This window comes from Myotis myotis, unplaced genomic scaffold (genome assembly GCF_014108235.1).
Source record: "Myotis myotis isolate mMyoMyo1 unplaced genomic scaffold, mMyoMyo1.p scaffold_m19_p_1, whole genome shotgun sequence".
Taxonomy (NCBI): Eukaryota; Metazoa; Chordata; class Mammalia; order Chiroptera; family Vespertilionidae; genus Myotis; species Myotis myotis.
Window position 1 is genome coordinate 220,521,908 of NW_023416313.1, and position 19,046 is coordinate 220,540,953.

Genomic DNA, 19,046 nt, shown 5'->3' on the forward strand with positions numbered 1-19,046 from the left:
CAGATCAATGTATACATACATTACTTCCCAAGTACATTCCTCCCCTTCTTCCCAGAGGAAAGAGAAAAAAGCCATCCAACCAGGCAACCCCTTCAAAATAACTTTAATACAAAGATGTAAATATCTCTAAATCAAAAAGCTTCTTCTGAGCGACTGGGTGTCATGGAAGAGAACACGGAATGGAAGTGATGACGACAGCTTGACTTCAGATGGAACTGGACTGTTTAAAACTGCGTATCCAGGAAAAATAGGCACTGATTTCTAGAAGGAAATTCACTCCTTACGGAAGCTATTTATTGAGCCAATATGGCTGGTTAACATTTTCACTAGTATAGTCACCCAGTGCAGGACGCGGCCCTCAGCCGACACCAGCACAGCCGGGCGGCCTGGGCACTGCCGGGGCTGTCCCCACTCCGGGCCTGGAGGACCATCTGATCCATCTCCCGGGCCTGGTCCATGTCTTCCCATACTGCAACTGCCCAGCATTATACAGGTACCCTGCTGCTTCCTCACTTCAACTACCCTTCAAGGTAACTAGAAAAACTTGTTAAAAAAACAAAGGGGAAAAAAAGGCATCAGGTTATCTCATCCAGGCTGCGCGCCCCAGGCCCCCGACTGGAGGCATGCCCGGTGGGGGGATGGGTGGGGGCACAGGTGGCTGTCCTCCAGGGGGGACAGATGGAGGTGGGTAGCTAGCTGGAGGCAGGCCCAGGCCTGGAGGAGGGTGAGGTGGAACGGCATGGGTGGGGGGCAAGCGTGGGGGTGGGGGCGGGAAGTTGGGGTTGTAGGTGGGTGGAGGTGGAGGGTACCCGGGAGTTGGGGGTGGGATGGCAGGTGGAGGGAAGGAGGCTGGGGGAGGGGGCACCGGTGGTGGGGGTGGGTTGGGTGGGTAGACATGGTGGTAGGGCAGGTGGGCTGGAGGCCCGTAGGCAGGGGGCAGGGCGCTGTAGGAGGGGCCCTCGGTCTTCATCATGGACTGCAGGCTCTGGTAACCCTCTCCAGACATGTAGGAGCTGGTGGTGGACATCCCGGTTATGTAGCTGGAGGGTGGCGGTGGCGGTGGCCTGTGTGGCAGCGGTGGTGGCTGGTGCACAGGGGCCGGGTGGGCCGGAGGAGGAATCTGGACTTTGGGGAGGTCACTGGCATCCACAGGGCCTGGTGGCTCAGCCTCGCCTAAGGCAGCCGCGAGGGGAGGCTTCCGGTCTGCAGTGGAGAGACGAGTCAGTGCCCAGCAGCTCCACAGACCCTACCCCCACTCCATCACAGCACCAGAGTCTGTTTGAGATCTACAGCAACCTGCCCAGATGTGGGCAATGTTCACACACTGGCAGGGCTGTTTTCCTAAAATTGATTCTAAACTCACTTTTCCTGGGTAGTTCTGCATTTCTGGATGTGACCAAATATACTTAGAATTTACAACATCCTCAAAACATCTGTGTAAAAGTTTTCTGAAAGATCCTTGGTCGTTACTGTTTTAACATTTTGGCTGCAAAGTCTCCCTTCTATAAACTTTCCCTTAGACCTCCCAAGTCTGCCCTTCAAAAATGTAGAGAGAAAAGCTGGCACCCCACGGCTCTCAGCAGACACTGACCTGGTGGTGGGTGGGCCGGAGGCAATGGAGGGTGAGTGGTCTCTATTTTGGGAATTTTAGGTGGTGGTGGTTCTACGAAGAAAAAGATTAAAAAAGCACTCATATCTCTTCATGTAATAAACATATTATAGTAAAAATAAAACGGACTGTTCAGGAATTTCTTTGGGGAAAAAGAGCAGATAAGAACGTTTTAAGGGTACTTGAGGAAGGCCTCAGCTATATCAGCATGCCCTGGATCATTGGTTGAGCGTTGTCCCATGAATTGAGAGGCCACAGTTCAATTCCCAGCCAGGGCACATGACCAGGTTGCAGGCTCGATTCCTGGTAGGGGGAGTGCAGGAGGCAGCCAATCAATGTTTCTTTCTCCCTTCCTCTCTCTAAAAATCAAGAAAAAAATCTAAAATAAAATAATAAAATGAATCATCATGTACTAATCCTTTTAAAAGAAAAAAAACAAATACAACTCTGATCTCCTACCTCCCCTCTAAAAAGGAAACTAACCCACTATCCCCTTTTCCACAAAGCAAGCCCTTCCAACAACTTGAGAGCAGCACAAAACCACTTCTGTGACCGGTGTGACTTGCTAACACACAGAACACACAGAAAGACCCCAAATGCTCACAGGAAACCACTACCTTTTAACTCTTGTTTAGTTGCATTTCCAGTTTATTTTCTCTCACAAATATTTGCTCCATTTGGCATCTCCTTAGAAGTCACCACTGGAGAACTGGAGGAGAGCGACCTTAAGTGCACTTGCTTAAGCCAAGAAGTTGGGGCCACTTGGGGCAGAGGACACAGCCCACCCTTCAGGGTCGAACACCTGCATGTGACCCGCATCCCCAGTGAGGACACTGAATCGCACAGATAAGGCTACAGCAAGTCCAATCGCTTCTGTTTAGAAAGGTAGAGGTGCGCACACAGGATGGAAAAAGAACGCCATCTTTTTGTTTGTATGTTTTGGCCCTTTCCGAAACTCACTTCATCCGGCGTGCACATCACTGATCTGACTCTGCCCCGGTACTGCTGATCACTTTCTTGGTTTCCTCTCTCAGACTTAGGCTGGAGTCAAGGTGTGGGGAGATCTCTCCCTTTATCATCAGGGGGATGAATCGACGTCTCTAGCTTCTATCTCACCTCCAAAACCGGGGACCTGACTTTCAAGTCCCATCCCTAGATCCAGCAGCCAGCACCTCGCAGGCAGCCTGTTCCTCCATCTCCTGACGGGTATCCCTCTCACCTAAGCTCTCCCTCCAACCTCCTCCCCACCGCCAGCCAAGCTAAAGCTGTCCAACAGAAATATCAAAAGAGCCACCCATGTAATTTTTAGTTTTCTAGCAGCCATGTTCAGAACAGTTAAAATTAATTTTAATATTTAACTTGATATATTAAAAAATTGATCATTTCAATGTATAAGCAACATACAATTGACTAATAAGATTCTCTGCATTCTTTTTTTTGGGGGGGGGGGGGGAGAAGAGAAAAAAACATGGATGTGAGAAACATTGATTGGTTGGCTCCTGTATATGCCCCAACTGGGGATTGAACCAGAAACCTAGATACTGGTATGTGCCCTACCTGGGAACTGAACCCGTAGCCATTTGGTGTACGGGACGATGCCCCAACCAATTGAGCCACTGGCCAGAGTTACATTCCTTTTTCTTACTAACTCTCAGAAATCTGGTGTATACTTGCACTGAGGGTACCAGGCCATTGGAGTGGGCCACACTGTCAGTCCTCTGTAGCTACTTGCACGTACTGTTCTGCTCAGTCAGATCTCACCTCCAGGCTGTCTGACCCTCCCTTCCTGGGCCTCTGGCCATCATTCTGACTCTTCTCTCACCAGGTCTCACCCAGATGCTGGCAAAGTCCTTCCCATTCCCAACCATCGGTGCTATTACTACTGCCAGGAAACTTTCTAAAATGAACTCAGGCTTTGCCATGCTCCTGCTAACCAACCTCCCATGGCTGCCACTGCCTATGCAAAATCGGTCCCTCCAAGTGGGTAGGTGCTGTCACCCACTCCAACCACATTTCAGTCCTCTCAGAAGTGATGCCCTTTCAGCTCTTCCTGTTCCAGGAAACTCCTCTCTCCATTTACTTCCAATTCCTTTGCTCACCTGCCTCCTTCGACCTACAGGCTCTCCGCTCTCAGCTCTAGTTCTTCTCCAAGGTCACCACTGGCTGTCTCTACCTCTCCAACAGATGCTGCAATCAGCTCAGGATGACGGTATATAACTGCTTTTTGGTGTCTCACACTTTTTGCTCATTCAGAACTAAAAAAAATTTACCTGTACTGAACTCATCATTCCCCCAAAGATACTGCAAAACTCGTAGCTTTACTCTAACTTGAAGATCTCGACAACAGTACCATAGATAATTCCCTGAGGTCCTACCATGGAACTAAGCAACAGAGAAACAGAGACAAGTGGACACTGTGCTTCAAAGAGCTCAGCACAACAGGGCCAATGACACACAAAATGCTTCTCACTTTCTCTTCTGTAATCTTTCAGATTTTGCTCACTCTTTATTTGCTTCCAACACAGAAACAAATTAACCAACTCTGGGCTCTACTACATATCTATAATAATAAAAGCATAATATGCTAATTAGGCCAGGCGTCCTTCCGGATAACCATCTGGATGAACTGCAGCAGTGGGAGGGGGGGAGGGGGGAAGGGGAGGGAGGTGGGGACTGAGGCAGAGGCAGCCGCCATGGCAGAGGAGGTTGAGGCAGCGGCGGGGCTGAGCCCCTTGAACGAATTTCGTGCATTGGGCCTCCAGTGTCCATATAAAGGCGTCTGACAGAGGCCTGGTGCCATCAGCAGCAGGGCTGGCCGTGTGGTTGGTTCTCTGGGCAACACCCTGCCCACCACGCAGTCCTTTCTCCACACCATCCTGCCACTCAGAGTTCAGGACGGGGACACCCAGGGCACTTCACTTTTTTCATGTTTTTACTGTGTCACACTCCACTAATCTCTAACAATATATATTGTGGCAACCGGTCTCCTACATTCATGATGACATTTTATATATGCGACTCAGTACATTGTTATTGATACCTTTCATCAAAATATAATCTACAAATAGAGTTGGGATAAGCAGAAGACAATGTGTTTTCTGGCAGAGTGGGTCAAGTTTGTGATGGGGTCTTTAAATTTTAAGGCCAATCTAATCAGAAAAGAAACCATGTTGACTAAGAATTTAAAGTTTTGATAAGCAGACATATAAAACTAAAAAACAGAACTGGAAATTACCTGCTGCTTTGTTCTCTTCTTTGGGAGAAACAACCTGTTGCAAAAGAAAACACAACCGTTAACCCAGACCCAGGAAGAGTGAGAAAAACAGATGAACCAGGTACAAAATCACAGCGACAGAATGTGGCCTCACACAAAACCATGTTGGCTTAACTTGCAGGGCAAACCTGCCACCTGCAGAGCACCATTCTGCTTCCTTCCCCTTTCCCTGTCCGGAAATACTCCCTTGTCTCAGTTCTGAACACTGAGTCTCAGGCCCCTAGCACACTGCCCTGTTTGATCAGCAGAGTTGGCTGATACTTATATATCCTGCATGGCTTCTTCTAAGGACTGAGTAACAGCAAATGCTGGGCTGCCACCATTGGGAGAAATTTCTACCAATACTGTCACTTAAAGATACAAACACTACAGCCCTGACCGGTTTGGCTCAGTGGATAGAGCGTCGGCCTGCAGACTGAAGGGTCCCAGGTTCGATTCCAGTCAGGGGCATGTGCCTGGGTTGTGGGCACATCCCCAGTGGGAGATGTGCAGGAGGCAGCTGATCGATGTTTCTCTCATCGATGTTTCTGACTCTCTATTCCTCTCCCTTCCTCTCTGTAAAAAATCAATACAAACACTACAGGGTCAGAGGGACCTGGTTACACCCATTCCAGCAGGGTACAGAGGCGGAAACGACACTCTGGCAGGTTTCAGGGCCCTGTCGGAGGTGACACAGGCAGCAGCAGCTTGGGGAGGACAGAGCCTCTCCTCTGACCACAGAAGTTTTCATGCTCCCCATAGACATGCAGTCTGATAGCGGTTTTTAGTGTTCCGTGAAATCCCTTAGAAATAGGAATGTGCTCAGGTGGGGCACTGCCACCGGGAAAGCTGGCCATGCCCAGTGCCAATCTGGCCACTCACCGTGGCTCGCTTCACCTGGCGGGGGGGACTAGGCTGTGGGGACGGTTTCTTGGGCTGCTGGACTTGCTGTGGCGGTGGTGGCGGCTGGGTTGATGGCTGCGGGTCCTTCTGTGGGGGCTGCGGTGGTTCAGGGCCTGGAGCCGACTGTGACGGTGGCACTGGTGGCACTTGTGGTGTAGGGTTGAGCGATGGGGGCTGATGCAGCTGATGAGGCGTGTGATGAGGCATCTGTTGTTTTCCTTGTGAGTAAAGGTCCAGGATTTGGTGGCAGATATCTAAATGATAGGTGACAATTACATTTACCACAGATGGATATTTGAAATAAAATTTTACCTAGAAAAATAAGCCAGCCCATTTCCCTTTGAGCCACGATTCTCATACAAGGACCAACATGTCAAAATCCTATTTGGAATTCACCCTGCCTCTGCTGTGCACAGCACTGGTGGGTATTTTCAGGTCACCAAAACGATTTGCTTGGAAAGAGTGGATATTACATTTGAAATGTTAATCACAGATATGCTTCTGAAGAAAAGTTTATGCAGACCGATCGGGAAATCTGTTCAGGAATCACGTTCTCAGGGCAGCACCATCCCAACATGGAACACCCTCACAGAATGATTGGCATGCCCAGTACCTTCCAGAACATCTACAGGGACATCTTGCACAAACTGCTCCCACCATCTCCGATACATGGGTTTGGAGGTCCATTCTTGTATTTCAAATTTGCACAAACGTCCCGCGAGATACATCACTGCCACTGCTATGATCTCTGGTTCCCACTGCAGTGACAAGGTCGTGCAGAGACTAGTTCAACAGGAAAAAGAGGTGACTTCACTTGGATGAACAAACATTTGTGATTAACTCAATGCATGAAAGTCAGATGCTGCATCTAAATGGCAATTTGCTTATCCTTCTCTAAACACCATCAAATAAAGTATTATACAGAGTCCTCTAAAAGTATAAAAATAAGTTATTTTACCCACAGTTACTTAAAAAATGTTCCTTAAAGAATCAGAATCCCAGCCCATTAAAAAATTGCCATGCCATGAAATATAAGTGAAAATGATTTATGTTCTTCAAACTGTTTCTCCCAACAGCGACAACTCCACTCACAGGCACTTTGTTCCCCATTAGATCCCTGGGCTCTAGAACATCAAGGACCTAAAACCATGACACCATATGGTGTTTGTGTTTTTGCAGAATCAAATGGGTTCTCAGTACTTAGTTGTCCAAACTCTCCGGGGTATTGTTTTAAATTTATGTTTCAAACTGGAGATAAGATTTTAGGATCCTGCATCACCATGACATGGCAGGGTATTGCCTCTGCTGGGAACAGGAGACCTGGACTTTGGCCCCAGCTCTGCCCTTCACTGGCTCCTCAAGCTGGGTCAAGTCAGTTTCCTTGATATAAAGTAGGGGTTTGGGTAAAGTGACATATGAAGTCCCTGGGTATTTAAAAACACTATAATTAGAGACTATACTTTCAGGAATCATTTCTATAGTTTGTTAAAAAACTGTAATTAAATCAACATTTGAGTATATGTACCTGTCATTTACAAATGTCCATGCCATTTGAACCAACTTTTGAATTTTGTTTTTATCACCTAGAAATGGGGGGAGGGGGGAAAGGTAAATTAGTAGGAAAAGAAAATAAAGCAGCAGCACAAGAAGCAACAAGTACTCATATAAAGCCCAGGTACCCTCAGCATCATTCCAATACACAGCGAAGAGCTTCCGCATGGGAGACAAGGACAAACGAGTGGGTCCAAGCCCCACCTCTGTTCTCTCCACATGCCCTATGCTGAGAGCCACCGTTTATGGGAAGCCTGGCTCCATGGCCGAATTTATTAGGTTATTTAAAAAGTTCTGACTCATTTTCCTGTCTCATACCACTTGGCAACTGGATAACAGAATCTGTTTATACACAAAAGGAAACAGTACTAACAGCCACAATATTGAACTGTCTAGGCAAGCTATAGCCCAGGTACTTCACACACCGAATTTTCTGCTTTCCTCTTTTAAGCATAATCGCAGTGTCATCAAACGATGATGAAGACGTGGTTTCAGAATAAAAAAGTTCTTTTAATAACTTTTTCTTACCTTTGAGTTGTTTTGCATATTTGAGTAGGAACTGGTATGGATGCTCTACCTGTAAATCAAACTTTATGGTCTGTAGTAAGATTCTCTCCAGAACCATTACTTCTTCCTAAAAATAAAATAATAAGTGTCGGGGCTGTAGTTTTAGACACAGGTCTAAATCAGTATTTAAAAAGTGAACTTTTCTATTTATTATTTTTTAAATATATTTTTATTGATTTCAAAGGGAGAGGGAGAAAGTGATAGAAACATCAGTGATGAGAATCATTGATTAGCTGCTTCCTGCACATCCCCCACTAAGGATTGAGCCTGCAACCTGGGCATGTATCCTGACCAGGAATCAAACCGTGACATCCTGATTCATAGGTCGATTCTCAACCACTGAGCCATGCCAGCGGGGCTGAAAGTGGTGTTTTTAGAACATAACTAAGTCATGTATGTAATTATTTTAACACCATTTCCTGACATGAGCAGGGGTTGTGGGGGAAAGACAGGATGGGTGGTATAACCAATAGCAATCTCTGGGTGTCTGAGAATAGCTGCAAATGTCAATTCCTCCCACCATTCTTGGGAAGCAAAAGACACACAGCACATGCAATGCAGATACATGTACGCAGAGCACTGGCACTATCCTTACCCAAGGATATTTTTTTCCATTGATTTTTAGAGTGGAAGGGAGGCGAAGAGATAGACACACATTGATTGGTTGCCTCCACACAAGAGCTGGGGATCAAATCTGCAACCTAGGTACATGTCCTTGACCAGAATTGAACACTGACCCTTCAGTCCAAGGGCCAATGCTCTAACCACTGAGAAACTGACTAGGGCAAGGACCTCTATCCTTCCAAAAAAAAAAAATATATAAATATATATATACGTATATATATATATACATATATATATATAAATATATATATATTTATTATATATACTAGAGGCCCAGTGCATGAAATTCATGCACAAGGTGGGGGGGGGGTCCCCTCAGCCCGGCCTGCCCTCTCGCAATCTGGAACGCTGCACGCACCAGTGACCATACTTTTCATACAGGTGAAAGGCATCTTGCTGTTGTATGGGCAGCTAGATTTTTTTTTTTGCCCTAATTATAAAAAGTAGTACATAACACGATCTTTCTGAGGCAGTAGTACTATTTCCCCATCTTATGGGTGGAAAAACTGAAGCAGAGAAAAGCAATTGGCTTTGTCACAGTTATAAGTGTCAGAATCAGGGCTGACCACAAAATGTGCAAGCCAGAGTCCATGCATGTCATCGCTGAATCATCCTGTTTTTTAGTTAGAGTAGCCTTGCCAGGTTTCAATTTTTAAATCTAAGACACTGTTCCCAATATATATATAGGGTAGGATCCCTAGACCTAGCCAGCAATCAGGGCCAATTTGTGGGGCGACCAGTGGGTGGGGCGATCGGGGGGGGCCCTGCTGGCACCCGCTTTGGCTGGTGGCCTGGCACTGCCTGCTGGCCAGCACCACCTCCCAATTGCTGCTGCTAGTCCCCTCCCTCTGTGAGAGATGACCAGCGGGGCGCTTGCTGGCTGTCCCCGCCCCGATTGCTGCTGCCTCCGGTCGCCTCCCTCTTGGGGGGCAGTGTGTGTCATAGGGACCTGTCGTTCTGCCGGCCGTTCCACCGTTTGGTCTATTTGCATATCAGGATTTTATTATATAGGATATATATATATTTATTGATTTCACAGAGGAAGGGAGTGGGAGAGAGAGAGAGAGAAATATCAATGCTGAGCATCACTGATCGGCTGCCTTCTACATGCCTCACTGGGGATCGAGCCCACGCCCCGGCCATGTGCCCTGACCTGGAATCGAATCGTAATAGGTTCATAGGTCGACCACTGAGCCACACCAGCCCGGCAGGACCTTCCATCTTAATGCTACCTACCACAAGGAACCAAGATTTAAAGGCAGGCAGTTAGGATTCTTACCTTTGGGTCATCTCCAAACTGGCCAAATTGTACATCATTTAATAAACTACGAGCTGTTTTGATGATATCTTTACATTTTTTGGGTGTTTCTTCTACTTTCCCAGCCAGAAAGAGACAACAAGCTCCTGTTACCTAAAAGGAAGACAAAAGTTCCAGAGATACTGTTCTCAAAGCTCATACAGAAACACAAGCAAACATTTTTGACCTTCACTCTCCTAACTTCCCCTTTCTTATTCACAAGGAGCTCAAAGGAAATTTCACACACACACCCAATTTGGCCCCATAAATTATTTTAAATTTAATTTTCCAAAGAACATGTTATGTAAACAAAGTAGATGCCAGAAGGGAAAAAACCCACAGACACAAATTTTCTTTTCACACTGTGATCTTTGTTCCAGAAAAAGAACACGGCTAAACGCATGTCTGGTGGAGTCCATGTCTGTGCCAGTGCCCAGCTGTCCTTCCTTCCTTCACGCTGCCTGGACCTGGTCCAGTTCCCACATCACTGAGGTGGTCTCACTGCTCTCTCTCCAGTTTTTCTCCGCCTACTCTCATCTCTCCTGAATGTGTGACCCTCCACAGAATCCTCATCGTCAGGTGTCAGACTCTGTGCCAGGGGTACAAGGCTGACTGAAACAGTGTCCTTCCTCTAGCACTTGTGTACAAAACTAAGGAAAATCGTAGCTAAAGGAACAACCCCAACAGACTGACCTCCTGTTAAGTCTAATTCTGTCATCTTCTTTATGAAACTCTTCGACCACTTCAGTTTACCTATTGCAGTCTAATGCCCGAGCCTGGAGTTCAATGCTCACAATGGTCTGACCCAGTCTACCTTTCCACCCAGGGCCCCCATTCCATTCCTGCCCAATGAACCTCCTAGCTGGGCTGGTACTCACCACATGGTTCCTCCATGTCTTTGCCACGCTAGTTTCTGCGGGATCACTGCTCTGTCCCATCTGACATTTATGGTCAGGGCTTAATTACTGCTGGCACCTCCTCCCTAGCATATTCCCTGATCCCTCCCCAATGCATTAATCTCTCCCTTGAAGCTGCAGCCTTCCTTCTGCACCTCTCCTATGATCTCCCCTCTACCATATATTTTGTACGTCACACCTCAGGACTAAAAGCACTGAGGCAGGCTCCCTGTCTGAGTCTCCCACAGAGCAGAAGACAGTGCATGTTTAAGGAACAACTGCAGAATGAGCAATATGGCCTGAAACATTTTTATTCCTTCTTGGCCTTTTTTGGGTCTCAATTATAAGCCCAAATTTATCTTGGCAAAGGTAACAGGGAAGTAAACTTGCACACAAAGTGCAATATGACTGTGTCCATATCAGGCTAAATAAAAGGATCAGAATGTGGTTAATTAAAAAAATGAAAAACTAACAAAAAATCACACGCAAAGTTCAAACTTGATTTTGTTTATACATAGTATGTTCTATGTAAAAATAACTACTTTCTGGAAATATAAAAATAGATTAAATTAGTTCACTGAACTGTGTGGAAATAATTACATGTGATAGAGAATTAAAATAAAATGTAAATACTTACATATCTTGGAAATTGCTTAAAGGAATGAAACATATAGAAGCGATGAAAATAAATTATTCCAGTTGCCAGGGTATCATAGTGTCTGTTGTTCTGGTTAAGGACTTTAGTCAAGAAATTGTTATTGTTTTTAGTTAAATGTGGAAAAACTAAAACAACAGCAAGCAAGTCAGTGGTAAACACCGTCAGTAGCAAAGCAGGTATATGGGAATCTGTACCAGAATTCACCCCAGCAAGGCGGGTTTACACTATGACCAAGGCCAGGCTTCACCATCCTTCAACTGTGATCACTGGGGCTGTTTTCCTCCTGGTGGCCACTTGCTCAATGGCTAAGTCTACACATTTAAATGAAAAATAGGAAACCGAAAACCCCCAAAGAGCCAAGCTAATCAGAAATAACATTAGTTAACAAAGATTTTAGTACAGAGATATTACTATATGTCTATTTAAGGTAAGATTTCCTTTTTAAAAATTGATTAGAGGGAGAGAGAGATAGAAACATCAATGAGAGAAACATTATCAGCTGCCTCCTGCCCCCTACTGGCGACTGTGCCCGAAACCCGGGAATCAAATCAGAGATCTCTTGGTGCATGGGACAGTGCTCAACCAACTAAGCCACACTGACTGGGAGCTATTACTATGTTTTTTTTTTTGTTTTTTTAAAATATATTTTATTGATTTTTTACAGAGAGGAAGGGAGAGGGATAGAGAGTCAGGAACATCGATGAGAGAGAAACATCGATCAGCTGCCTCCTGCACATCTCCCACTGGGGATGTGCCCGCAACCAAGATACATGCCCCTGACCGGAATCGAACCAGGGACCCTTCAGTCCGCAGGCCGACGCTCCATCCACTGAGCCAAACCGGTCAGGGCAATTACTATGTTTTATCAATAGTATCTAATTTAATTCTCAGTGTTGGCAGTGGGAAGCCTAAAACAGATTCCAAAGAGATAAGGATACAGTCCCAAACGTGTGCCCACATCAAAGATGAACCGAGCCCCCTCTCGGCGGTACCGGGCCTCAGTGGCTGGGTCAAGTCCTTCTAGCTGAGAGGGTGTATGAGCCAAGTCTTTCTTATCCCAGTACCAACATGGTTTTGTGTGGTCCAGGTTTGCTGAGGTTACTGAAGGGCTGGAATTTTCTTTATTCTCCTTCATTTATTGAAGTAGACTTGTTCTTTTCAAAAGATTCTCTGAAAATGTTAGGATCCTATGAGAAAGAGAAGGAAAGTTGGAAAGGGATACCCATGTGAAGCAATCCCAATCATTGAAGCAATCTAGAATTACAGATGGTACTGATTTTGGATCGAAATTTCCCACAGAAACATTACTGATTGGCAGTTAAAACCCCAAGCTGAGCTCCAAAGCCAATTAAAACATTTGTACACATTGTCTGTGCCGTATAATAACGGACTTGAGCATCCATGGAATTTGGTATCCACAGAAAGTCCTGCAACCAATCCCACTCGGATACGGAAATGCAGTGAAAATAAATGTACGTGGATAGAATGGAAACAGTCCTTTAAATATTCCACCCCCTTGAAAAGTTCTTACTTCAGTTCTATAACCCCATTCCCTATTACTCTTCCATTATTTTTTCACAAGACCCTAAAGTCATAAATTTTCTCATTAGCAGTTCATGATTACTGTGAAAGACGGAGAGATTTATGAGCTCCACAAAGTAAAAATCTCTCCATAAACAAGCAGCATGTCAAGGCATTTTAGCAACATCTTTCAAGAATGTGCCTTTGATATTTCACTTTACATGATGAAAAGTTAAATTCAGTTTTAAACATTTAGAATTATGGATACTTACAAGTTGGAAATGGCAGTAAAGGTCATTAATTGATTTTTCACACAGTACAGAAATTCCCTCTAAACAGTAATATTTGGTCAGTCACTAACCTTCATTTGGCCACTTTCATTAATGGAACTGTAACAGTTTACCCGGCAGCCTACAGCATTGCTGAGTATCAATAACTGGTATTCACATTAATTCTTTAAAAAAAAATATATATATATATTTTTTATTGATTTCAGAGAGGAAGGGGGAGGGAGAGAGAAACATCAATGATGAGAGAAAATACTTGACCGGCTGCCTTTTGCACGCCCCCTACTGGGGATTGAGCCCACAATTTGGGCAGGTGCCCTGACCTCCTGGTTCATATGTCAATGCTCAACCACTGAACCACACCAGCTAGGCAAACATTCATTCTTGTATTAATTTTATATTAATTTTGAGATCTGTTCTGTTCACCCCCTAGATCTGGTACACAGATGGCACAGAATAAGGAGTGAATTAAATCTACCTTTCAACAACTCTAGAGTTCCCACTTAGCTCCTTGAAAATAACTTGCCCTATCTACTGACCGTCTTTCAAATATGTGAAGATGGTTTTTACATTCCCGCTCTTCTCCGGGGCAAGCATCCCACTTCCTCCACATAATTTTTAGTGTTTCAAGATTTCCCCCTAAAATATTAGCATCCAAAATGAAAAACAATATTCTTTATATGACTGGAGTAATACACATGGGATGAGAGGTTACTAATATTCAACATGTCCAATGAGGGGCCACTGAGTTGCAGCATGCCTGCAAGTTGGTTTCTTATCCTCACAATTTATCACTGAGAAAACGGAGCTAGTGAGACAGGAAGCAACTTGCCCAATTCACACCACTAGCAAATGGCAGAGCCACAGTTTGTCATTAGGCTAAGGTACTGCCTTTCCTCAAAAGGACACTAACTTCCTCTATAAACATAACATTATGCCCTAGAACCATTTTTGTCAAGGCAGGCCTTCTTCATCTCCAGCGTGGACAACTGGGTTTCTGTACATTTAATCATTCCTGGTAAATCTGTATCTTGTTAGTTTGGGCCTATTATTTTAGCCTTTAAAAACTTGCTGTGTCATTTAACATGTTAACTACAGGTTTTGAGTACATTTATTAATTTGAGAAGCATGCCTCACATATTCAAATTTGGTAATAAAAAAGTGCTAATCAGAAAAAGAGCAAGACCAGAGATCTGTAGTCTATCTCTAAAGACCTCTCTTCATTCAGGCTGACATCAACTCATGAACCAACACTCTAGGTTTGGTAACTTGAATGGATATAAATCCATCTAATTAGACCTCATCCAGTGTACATATTTACCTGTGCTGACCAGGATAGGAAGAGATGATGTTCAGTGACCTGAGGCTCTGCTGGTTTGAGCATCCAAGTATTCACAAACTCTTTTTGCTGTCTGACAAGATTCTTAAATAGATTATTAAAAAACTGTAGCATCTGAGAGCCATCTAACAGGTCTGAGATATTTATAAGACTCCAGTTTTCTATCATTAATTGTACTTTGAAGGAAAATGATTCAATCAAGAGACACAGTCAACACGAGATGTATGAGGCTGCTGCCAGTGTAACCTAACATACATTACCTTTTACGAGAAACAGTACATCTAACGTAGAGTAAAAGCAGAGTATAGTGAAGGAAACCACAGTTTTGTCACACTGAAGCTGCCTTCTTTGGGACATAGGTTCTAAGCTGGTTATTAAGGAACAGGACTCAAGAAAGAACCTCTGTCCCTTCTCCCTCTCCTGCCCAAGAGACTCAGACAGAAAAACCTGCTTCAGGAAGGAAGGAGGATTAGGATGTCGCCTTAATCCAATCTGAACTGAACATGGTAAATAAGAGGCTTTGGGCAGGGTCTGTAAGCTAGGTACCCCGTGTCCCACTGTTTTTGAGTCACCCACAAGGATTTTCCTGCCTGCCATGTATGTTCTGCTCTTCCTCAGCCCATTCTCACTTCTGAAATCTAGTATCTTGTCCCCACATTTTCCCCAATGTTGCCTCCCCATCTCTGGAATTTTCATGCCTATGTGAGTGAATTCCCCATATGCATGTATTAAAATTTTTACCTTCTCCTGTTAATTTGTCTCTGTTCATTTAATTTTTGGCCCAGCTATAAGAACTTAGAAGGTGGGAGGGAAAGTATTAATTCTTTTAGCTTCCACAACAGTAAATACATAAACTAGTAACATAGTCATTTATTATCATTAGCAAGTATTACATACTGTACATAATTGTACATGCTACACTTTTATATGACTTTCAGTTCAGATTTGTTTACACCAGCATCACTACCAACACTGAACTTGCACTATGACATTATGCCAGCTACAGGGTCACTAGCAACGGGAATTTTACAATCTTACGGACCACCTGTATATGTGTTCCATCTTCGACCAAAATGTCACTATGGGGTGCACGACTGTAGCTCATTTTGTAGGCCAAAACTATGACCATTTTTTTCTTTATGATATTCAATTTTTTGAAAGTGGCATTTAAAATGTAAGCATCTTGCCCTAGGTGGTTTGGCTGGGTGGGTGGAGCATGGGCCTGCGGACTGAAAGGTCCTGGGTTTGATTCCATCAGGGGCACATGCCTGGGTTGCAGGCTCCATCCTCAGGGGGGCGGGGGCGTCCAGGAGGCGGCCAATCGATGTTTCTCTCTCATCATTGGTGTTTCTATCTCTCCCTCTCCCTTCCTCTCTGAAATCAATAAAAATATGCTTAAAATAAAATAACATGTAAGCATCTCAACAATTATAACATTTCATTATTGCTTGTTGGTGCAATCTCCATTTCTAAAATGAAACAAACGTTGAACATGCTTATGCACAAGTCAGCTAATATGTTTGAAAAATATATATAATCAAAATGAGACAAAAGAAAATAACACCCAAAATTAGATACCTGTGGTTGTCATTCTGAAACACACACACACACACACACACACACACACACACACACAAATACAAAAAACAGAGTCCTGGATAATTACGTAATTTACAGTCAAAATTACTTAATAGGCAAGAATTCTAATAATACAATCTTAGCCGAAATGTCTACCACTCACCCGTTCACTCTTCATTCTGCAATATAGAGCACGTGCTCTATGTACGCCACGCAGGGTTCCAGGATGGGACCCCAAGCCCCGGAGGATCTCTCCTTCTACCCCGTTCGCACAAACCTCTAACGCAGTGGTTCTCAACCTTCCTCATGCCGCGACCCTTTAATACAGTTCCTCATGCTGTGGTGACCCCCAACCATAAAATTATTTTCGTTGCTACTTCATTACAGTTGCTACAGTAGCAACTGTAATGTTGCTACTGTTATGAATTGTAATGTAAATATCTGATATGCAGGACGTATTTTCATTGTTTCAAATTGAACATAATGAAAGCATAGTGATTAATCACGAAAACAATATGTAATTATATATGTGTTTTCCGATGGTCTTAGGCGACCCCCAAAAGGGTCGCGACCCACAGGTTGAGAACCGCTGCTCTAACGAGCGCCTGCAACTGCAGGGCGCTGTGCTGGGCCCCTCTCCAGAGCGCGTCCGAGGGAGAAACGCAGACACCAGCAGGCTCACCTTACAAACACAGAAGGGCCACGCGCAAGGAGCTGCTCTTACTGGTGGAAGCCGCGCCTAACGTCGGGTGGAGGGAGCGAAAGCTCCATCGAACCGGCAACCCACATTTTAGGGAGCGCAGCCGACCGCCGCGCTCTGTGCTGGTGAGAACAGCTGGAGGACCTCTGCACGGACGCCTCAACTCCCCAAAGAACATCTCCTTCGGGACCCAACCGCACCGGCCCAGGACAGGGTCCGCAAGAACCAGGTCTCCGCGAGAACGACTCCGGACGCGGAAGTGCCTGGTCCTCCTTCCTCTCCAGACCCCCGGGTCGGAGCACCCCGGTGTGAGCGGCGCCCGGGCCTCAGCCGGGCCAAGTTGGGACGGAGACCCCCAAGGAGCTGGGAAGATGCGGGCAGTCCGGGGCTGCGGGAGCGCGCGCGTGCTAAGACCCCGCCCCTTCTCCCCACCAGCTACGAAGTCCCCAAACCTTAGCCGTCGCTCTGGGCGAGGCCCGCTACCCTGTGCTAGGCCGCGCGAGGGCCTTTCTCCTCCGCTCTTGCGCCTCAAAACCCTCTCCCGAATTCCGTCCCGCAGCCCCGCCATCGCCCGCTAACTTCGAGCTGATAGGGGGCAGCGAGGGGAGGCGGGATCCGGGACGATAGACTCCACTAGGGGGTGGAGGCAGCTGGCCCTGCCCTACTCAGACCTTTAGGCACGCGGGAGGGGGGTGGTGCTGCCCGCGGTCAGTCGGTTACTCACCCCTTGCCTCCGGTAAGCCCCTCAGCGACGTCTCTCCTTGCCGACCGCGGCCATTTTGGACGTAGGATGTCGGGGAGTACGTCATTGCGCCGCGTCGGCGCCGGAAAACACGGAGGCACCTGTCAACCAATCAGAAGAAAGCAGAGCTCTCAACGGAGGAAAGAACAGCCAGTCATTTTCAGGCCCCTCCCCGCAGGAGGAGGAGCCTGTCAGAGGGCCACTCCCGTTGGTCCCGCTCCCGGGGCTAAGGAAGTTCGGCAGCAACCGAACATGCTAACGGAATTTGGGCGCGAGAGGAGGGGCCCCAAGAGCCAGTCTTCCAATCAGCGTCCGGGCGTGGCACAGTTCCACCAATTGTGGCCCCGGAGCGGAGGGGGCTGTGCCGACAGTTGAGGCTCCAGGAGCCGGCAGGCCCAATGGCTGGGGAGGAGCCCGAGCTAAACGGTAGGGGAGCGATGGGGCGGAACCGCGCCCATGCGTTCAGCTTTGGGCCAATGAGCGGCGGCGGCGGCGGCCTGGGGCGGGGCCTGGGGGCGGGCGGAGCCGGGTTGGACCGCGGCGGCGGGGCTGTCTCAAGCCGCCGTCCCGCCCCTCCCGTCCGGCTGCCGCTGCCGCCGTCTCTGTCGCCGCCGCTGCCTGGGGCTTGGTCGAGGTGGACGGTGGGTTTGGGCCGGAGTGTGGCACCGGTGCCGCTGCGTGAAGGGGCCAGCGGGCAGGTGAGTGCCGGCGGCGTCCCCTCCGCGCGCACGACCCGCCGCGGGGCAGACTCCCGCGGTCGCTCCCGAGTGCTGCGAGGCTGCCTCCCACCCCGGCCGGCGTCCCTCGGCCGAGGTCCAGCCCGCGCCTCGCTCGCAGCTCTGGGCCCGGGGTGCCGGGGCGGTGGTGTGCGCCGTCGGTCCTGGAGGGGCGGGCGGGCGCGGGGTTCCGGCGGGGTCGGAGGGCGCCGCTTGGCCTTTGCCCTCCGGCCCTGCCGGGGCCTGGGCGCGCTCGCCGCTGCCCCGCGTCGTTCCCCGGCGCCTCACGCTGCCGTCCCCGCTCCGCCCGCCCCCCGAGGCGGCAGCAGGTGCCGGAGCGCCCGGCCCCTCTCCGCCCACCGGGTGGGGCCCAGGCCCCTCTCGCTCGCGCCGGGCGGCTGGGCTCTGCGTGCGTCCGGCTCTCGCTCTCGCTTCCTTCCTTCCCGTCGTCCCCCGGCTGCTGGGGTGAAGGCTGGGCGGCTTTTCTGTTCCTCTCTCTCCCGACCTCAGGGGCCGGCCGGCCCGGCGCCCGGGGACCAGACCCCCCGCGTCTCTCCCTCACTTTCCAGTTAATAAAAACAGTGGTTGAAAATAGGTCATCTCCCTTCCCACGCGCCCTGGCCATCTTCCACACGCTCCGTGCCCTACTAGGGAGAAGAATTCAGTGCCGTGGAGTTTGTCATGCCGGCGCGGAACTCTCCCTCCCCGCGGCTCCAGCCCGGCGGTGCAGCTCTGCCTCTCCCGTTTCCACCCGGGGAAAGGAGGCCGCCCGTGGCGTGTCAGGCGCCGCTTGCCGCGGGGGCTT

At 47.6% G+C, this 19,046-nt stretch overlaps 2 protein-coding genes across 7 annotated transcripts in view; one reads left to right on the forward strand and one right to left on the reverse strand.

Annotated features, from left to right (window-relative positions):
• Positions 1-86: 86 nt before the first annotated feature.
• Positions 87-17,661, reverse strand: CCNK (cyclin K). Of its 3 annotated transcripts, XM_036317345.1 has the most exons (13): positions 14,766-15,196; positions 14,488-14,589; positions 13,241-13,333; positions 12,297-12,545; positions 11,338-11,419; positions 9,787-9,918; positions 7,845-7,950; positions 7,291-7,348; positions 6,379-6,548; positions 5,745-6,019; positions 4,845-4,878; positions 1,592-1,663; positions 87-1,203 (listed from the first exon to the last, which is right to left on the reverse strand). In XM_036317345.1, exons 4-13 carry the CDS (start codon positions 12,491-12,493, stop codon positions 581-583), a joined length of 1,749 nt encoding a protein of 582 aa, XP_036173238.1. In that variant the 5' UTR covers positions 12,494-12,545; positions 13,241-13,333; positions 14,488-14,589; positions 14,766-15,196; the 3' UTR covers positions 87-580. The 3 variants fall into 3 exon arrangements, 2 of the variants coding, with proteins under 2 accessions (XP_036173238.1, XP_036173232.1); XR_004968838.1 differs by lacking the exons at positions 13,241-13,333; positions 14,488-14,589; positions 14,766-15,196 and adding an exon at positions 17,508-17,661 and having other exon boundaries at positions 87-230; positions 340-1,203; XM_036317339.1 differs by lacking the exons at positions 13,241-13,333; positions 14,488-14,589; positions 14,766-15,196 and adding an exon at positions 17,508-17,661.
• A 403-nt stretch (positions 17,662-18,064) lies between these two features.
• The window catches only part of SETD3 (SET domain containing 3, actin histidine methyltransferase), a 59,627-nt gene continuing 58,645 nt past the window's right edge, over positions 18,065-19,046 (forward strand). For all 4 annotated transcript variants that reach the window (XR_004968843.1, XM_036317373.1, XM_036317389.1 and 1 more), the window contains exon 1: positions 18,065-18,223. The gene's annotated coding sequence lies outside the window, so the exon portion shown is untranslated. The remainder of the gene's footprint in view (positions 18,224-19,046) is intronic.